Raw genomic sequence first — 6,338 nt, 5'->3', positions numbered from 1 at the left:
TGATTTGGGCATCTTTGGGGCACCCCCGCACGGCAGCGCCCTATTTTTGTAAGGAAGGGGGGCATTTTCGGCTCCCCTCCGTGAGGACCGGGGGGGGGCAGACCCCTCTTTTCCCTGCCTGCCCTCCCTTCCCCCCAGCACCCCAAGGGCTCCCCAAACTTCTCGGGCACATGTGCTGCCGGCCTCACCTCCCCCCCCTCCGCCTCTCACTCGTTTATTTTGCGAAGGGAAGGAATCCCCCCCCCCTTCCCCGCCCTTCATCCCCCTCCCCTCCGCCGGCCGGCCTTCTTTTTTAGGACAATTTTGGCTGCCTTCCCCCGGCGGTGCTTTTTAGCAGCGAGCCTTGGCCGTGAGCACACCCGGCTGCGTGCGTGCGTGGCGCATCGGGGCGTGCGTCCCCGCGGGCGCACCGAAAAAAAAGAAATTAAAAAGCGAGGTTTTTGGGGGAGGGGGGGGAAAGAGAAGCAGCGGGGGGGGGCTCCGCCTCGCAGGAGGAGCCCCTCAGCCCCGGGGGAGCCGCAGCTGCAGCCCCCGGCCCCGCGGGTGCCGCCGTCGGGGGGGCTCCGTGCGCGCCCCGTCGGGGCCCCGCGCGAAGTTTTGGCCAAGTGCGGCCCCGGGGGGGGCGCGGGGGGCGGCGGGGGCGGATCCCCGCGGCGCCGGCGGCCTGAAAGGGAGCCAATGGAGCGGCCCCGCTCGCTGCCAATCATCGGGCCCCGGCCAATCCCTCCGGCGCCTTGGCCGAGCGGTGCCCCCCCCGCGGCGCCGCTCAAATGTTGGTGCGCGCTCTGCCAATCGCGGGCGGGCAGAGCGGGCGCGGGGCCGCGCGGAGTTGGGAGCGCAGACAAAAGAAGTTAAAGGGCCGCCGCTTTGAAACGTGCATACATGTTTTTGAAGGCGGGCAGAGGGAAAAAAATCACGCCGGGCGGCGTAGATGGGCCCGGCTGTGTCGGTATGGAGCCCCCCTTGAGCAAGAGGAGCCCGGCCCTGAGGTTGGCGGATTTGGCAGCGGCTCAGCCCCACCCGCACCAGCACATGACAGGCTTCCCGGGGCTGGGGACCCACCACGGCCACCCCCACCACGCGGCCCACCTCCACCCGGGGGACGCGGGCGGCGACCCCGGCGGCGCCCTCCCTCCGCTGGGCCCCGAGCACATGGCGCAGCCCGCCGCCGCCCTCAAGCTCGCCCCCGAGGCGCTCACCGCCGCCGCCGCCGCCGCCGCCGCCGCCTTCTCCGCGCCCTCCGCCGCCGCCGCCGCCGCCGCCGCCTCCGCCGCCGTCTACGCGCCGCCCGCCGCCGCCCTGCCGGGCTACCCGTCGGGGGGCGCCGCGGCCCGGGACTTCCTCCTGCGCCGGGACCCCCAAAGCTCCGCGCAGGGGGCCGCGGGCGAGCAGCACCCGCCCGCCGGCTCCCCTCACCTCCCACCGCCCCACGGCGTGTTCGTGCCGCCGGCCGCCGGCGCCTACGGCTCCCCCGACGGCGCGCACGCCGCCGCCTTCCCCCCGCCGCCGCCGCCGGTGTCCGGCGAGCGGCAGCCGCCGCTGAACGGGCAGCTGCGGCTGGGGCTGGCGGCCGGCGAGCTGTACGGCCGCGCCGAGGCGCACTACGGGGCCGCCGCCGCCGCCTCGGCGCTGCAGGGCTACGGCCCCGTCGGGCTGGGGCTGGCGGCGGCGGGCCACGGGCAGCCGCCCCCTCCCCACGGCCCCCACGGGCAGCCGCACGTCGGGGCGGCGGCCGGAGCCTTCCTGCGCTACATGCGGCAGCCCATCAAGCAGGAGCTGATCTGCAAGTGGATCGAGAGGGAGGCGCCGGCGGGGGGCAGGAAGCCCTGCTCCAAAACTTTCGGCACCATGCAGGAGCTGGTGAGCCATGTCACCGTGGAGCACGTCGGCGGGCCCGAGCAGAGCAGCCACGTGTGCTACTGGGAGGAGTGTCCCCGCGAAGGCAAGCCCTTCAAAGCGAAATACAAACTCATCAACCACATCCGAGTGCACACGGGAGAGAAGCCCTTCCCCTGCCCCTTCCCCGGCTGCGGGAAGGTCTTCGCCCGCTCCGAAAACCTCAAGATCCACAAGCGGACTCACACAGGTGGGTATTCCCCCGCCCCTCCCGGCCTTCCCTCTCCCCCTCTCTGTTGCTTTTTTTTTTTTTTCCTTTTTTTTTTTTTTTTTTTTTTTTCCCCTTTCCCCCCTCTTTTCCTCCTCTCCTACGTACCGCCGCCCATGTGACTCCCCCATCCATAAGTACCGCCGGCGGCCCGCGGGACGCGCGCACACGGCCACGCACGGCCACGCGGACGGACAGGCGGACACGCCGACGGACACGCGGCCCCCCCCCTCCCCACCCCACACCCCCCCCCCGCCGCCGGCAGCGCTCTCCCCACCCCCTCGGCCTCGCAGCCCGGCCCCGACCCGCCGGGGCCCCGGGGGCAGAGCCAGAAGAAGCGGGGACGAGACGGGCGCACGTCGGGGGGGGGCTCGGGTCTCGCCGCCCCCCACCCGCCCGGCCCCGGGACACCCCCTTGGGGCCGGTGCCACGGCTCGGGAGAGCAGCGAGAGGACGGCGGCCCCGCTTCGCCCCCCTTCTGCCACCGGGGGGGCGCCGGGACCCCGCCGTCGGGGGTGCCCCCCTACCGGAGCCGCTCCCTCCCCGCTCCCGGGGTGGGTGCGCGGCCGCCGGAGGATGCTGCTGCCCTCCACCCGAGGACCCCAAGGGAAAAAGGGGAAAGCAGCCCGGGCTGGCAGCGGGGAGCTGCGGGAGGAGGGCAGCGGGGCTCCCGGGCGCAGCCCTGCGCCGGGTTTCGGGGGGCGCTTGAGCCGCGTTCGCCTCTTTTTTATTATTATTTTCCCCCTTTCTTTCATTTTTTTTTTTCCCCTATTTTTTTCCCCTTTCTTCCTCCTCCCTCCTCGCCGCTCCCGATCTACGCATTTCGCTCCGGGTGTAAAAAAAAAAAAAAAAAAAAACAAACAAACAAACAACAAAACCAAAACCAAACAAAACGACAAAACAAAACCTCCTCGGAAAACGAAGGGAGCCGGGATTTATCGCGGCAGACGAATATTATTCCTCCGAGGACGCTTAAGGAAGTGGAGTTCCCGTAATTGCTTTCTTGATTTATTGCGCGCTGCTCGGCGAGAGAAAAGCGGCGGGCGCTGCGACGTGGCGTCCCGATGTCAGACCCAATGGCCCGTGGCCGAAAGGATTAGAGGGGTTTATCTCCCCAAATATACCCTCCCGCAGCCTGTGGCTGTGCGGGGAGCCGTGCGGGGCCGGGGGGCTTCCCCCCGGCTGCTGGCGGTGGTGGCGGTGGCACTGCGGGACGAGCTGCGAGCCGGAGGCGCTTCCCAGCCTCCTGCTCCTCCGGCCGCGCTCCTGGCACCCAGCCGTGCCCATCTGCCTGCCTTCGGGAAGCCAAAGCCGGCCGCGGAGCTCCCCGGCTGGCCCCTGCCCCTGTCCCTGCCCCGCCGCGGCTCCGGGAGGGAAGGGAGAGGGTGAGGGGGGATTTGGGGAGGCTCGGAGGGGGTGGGGGGTGAGGGATTCGACGGGAAAAGCGACCCCAAAAAAATAACCGCAGTGCGCAGCCTAAATGCCTACCGGGGATGGATGGAGGTGGGGGGGGATTCGCTGCTCCGAGCTGCGGCCGAGCGTCGCCAGGAGGCGGAGGGGCAAAAAAAAAAGAGAAAAAAAGAAAAAAATAAAAAGCTGCCGGCTCAAAAGGGAGGCCCGAGCAGCAACAAAGGGAGGCCCCAGGCCATGCTTCCCCTCCCCGGGGCGAGGGGCCGCGGGTGTGGGGCCGGGGGGCACCTTCCCCCACCCCACAGACCCCTCGCGGGGGGATTTCGCCCCCTCCACGCAGCTCCCCCGGGCTGTGAGCTCCCCGAGGGCTTTCCCCTCTCCCCCTGTCCCTCGAGGAGCCCACAGCCCCCGGGAGGGCTCCCACGCGTGAGCCCACGGGGGCAAGCGGCCCCCACGCAGGGACAAGCGAGCAGCCCCCCAGGGACCGGGGTGGGGGTGTGCAGGACCCCCCTCCGGGTGGCAGCTCGGCCCGCGGGAGGGGAAAGGGGGGAAAGGGATCGCGACCCTCGCCCCCACGCCCTCCCCACGGCCAGCCCTCGCGTGGACGAGGCGCGGGGGCAGCTCCCGCCCGTCCCTACCAGATGAATTGCTCTAATTTCGCAGCTCCGGCGGCTGGGAGCACGGCAGGTTGGCTGGCAGGCCCTTCCTTTATTACGGGCATTTTTTCCGGGAGGGGCGAAATAATGACACCGTAATTGCGTGTAAGTCATTAGGGGATTGTGCGCGCCTCCGCTAATCCCCCCCCACACACACACCGGCCCTAATTCGGGTGCCCGCCGCTCGCCCCTTTTCCCCTCTCCCTTGGCAGCTGCGCCGTGCCACTCGTTTTGGGGGACAAACCCCAAAAAGCTTCCCGGTGGCTTTCCTGGGCCTGCAGGTCGCCGTCCGTACAAGGAGCCGGTGCTCGCCCTCCCCAAAACCCACCCCCTCCAAATCCCTCCGTGCCCCCGCTGCTTTCTGCCCCGAGCAGCACGACCCCGTGGTTGGGCTGAAATCACCCCAAAACGGGGCCGCTCGGACGGGACCTCCCCATTTGGGACCCTCCTTGCTGCAGATTTTGGGGGGGGCAGCGCCCACGGGAGGCGCCGCCGTGTCCCTCCGTGGGAGTCCCCGTGGGGAGCCCCCCAGCTGCTTTTTTTCTTAGCATCGCATCCTTTTTTTTTTTTTTTTTTTATTTTATTTTATTAAATAAAAGAAAAATAAAACCGAACTCGCTCTTCCCAGTGCTACCTCATCGCTGGTGGGGGAGCAGCTTTTAATTGAGAAAGTTGACGTGCAAATAGGCTGCAGAGGCACGTGTTTCTATAGAAACAGCAGGGAAATAGCCATTTAAAAAATAATAATAATAATAAGAAGAAATTCCTTTTTCCCATCGCTATGTCGGTCAAACCCCATGCGGGGTTACGGAGGGAGGGGAGCCCCAGCCCCCTGTCTCCGGCCCTCGCCCCGGGGGTGTCCCCTGTCCCCCGGGGGTGCCCCCGCTCACGTCGGGGCGCTTAAGCAGGTGTCGCATGGGCTCCCCGAGCCCGACCTGTCCCCCGGCGCAGCGAGGGGATTAGGCGAGGGCTGTGCCAGCCTGTGGGCAAACACCGGCCCTGGAAGGCAGAGGCGGCGAGCCGTTTTGTTTGGGGTTGTTCATTAGGGCCGTAATGAACGCTCCTCGTGTGCGCCGAAGGCGGCCGGGTCCTGCCGGGGGTGGGGGGCTAAAGGGGGATTGGGGCGGGGGGGGGGGGGTCGATTTTGGCCGCTTGCAGCACCAAGCGGGGGGGCTCCTCGGGGAAATCCCAAGCCCCCCGACGTGTCCCGGGTGCCCTGGGAGGGGGGGAAGAGGAAAAAAAGAAAAAAAAAGGGGGTGGGGGAGAGGGGCGGGGGGGGGGTCTCGTCCCGGTGCCGGGGGCCGTAACCACCCGGTCGCTGTTTGCCGGCAGGGGAGAAGCCCTTCAAGTGCGAGTTCGACGGCTGCGACAGGAAGTTCGCCAACAGCAGCGACCGAAAGAAGCACTCCCACGTCCACACCAGCGACAAACCCTACTACTGCAAGATCCGGGGCTGCGACAAATCCTACACCCACCCCAGCTCCCTGCGCAAGCACATGAAGATCCACTGCAAGTCCCCGCCGCCCTCCCCGCCTCCCCCGGGCTGCTACGCGGCCGCCGGGCCCCCCGACGGGCCGCTGCCCCCCGAGGCCGACCCCGCGGCAGAGCCGCCCCGTGTCCCCTTGTCCCCGCCGGTCACCAACCTCAGCGAGTGGTACGTCTGCCAGGCCGGCGGGGCCCCCCGACGGCCGCGCACCCCCTCCAGCCGCGCCGCCTCCCCGGCCTCCGAAGGGGACGAGCCCCACAGGACCTCGGGGGGCAGAGCCGCCCCATAGGGCCGGGCCGGGCTGGGGCCGAGCAGGGCCGTGCCAGGCCGTGTCGGGCCGTGCCGGGCCGTGCCGGGCCGTGCCGTCGGTGCCCCGGCCCCGTCCCAGCCGCCTTGGCCCCGCGGGCTGGCGTGGAAGCGCCGTCAGGTTTGACCCGCGCTATTTATTCCGTGTACGAAACCCTATGGTGTTTGTACGGTAACTAATTTAATTAAAGACACTCGGACCTTCTTCTTCCTTTTTTTTTTTTTAAATTTTTATTATTTTTATATATTTTTTATTATTATTATTTTTTTTTTTTTTCGAAATCTCCCGTTCTGCTGCGCACAGGAACGCCGCCACCACGCCGAGCCACAGCCCCGGCCCCTGCCAAGCTGCCCCCGGCCGTGCCATAAGGGGGGG

General features: G+C 67.9%; 1 protein-coding gene across 1 annotated transcript; it reads left to right on the top strand.

The window, feature by feature from the left end:
- Nucleotides 1-663: 663 nt before the first annotated feature.
- ZIC5 (Zic family member 5) lies at nucleotides 664-5,945 on the top strand (the record flags this gene model as incomplete). The annotated part of the gene is given in 5 exon segments (XM_084501489.1): nucleotides 664-759; nucleotides 762-812; nucleotides 815-862; nucleotides 865-2,086; nucleotides 5,503-5,945. Coding segments are annotated over 5 exon segments (1,845 nt in total). The 5' UTR covers nucleotides 664-678.
- Nucleotides 5,946-6,338: the final 393 nt, after the last annotated feature.

The sequence above is a fragment of the Aythya ferina genome (assembly GCF_964211825.1).
Source record: "Aythya ferina genome assembly, chromosome: 1".
NCBI classification, from domain to species: Eukaryota; Metazoa; Chordata; class Aves; order Anseriformes; family Anatidae; genus Aythya; species Aythya ferina.
This window is presented reverse-complemented; position numbering and strand designations above follow the sequence as displayed.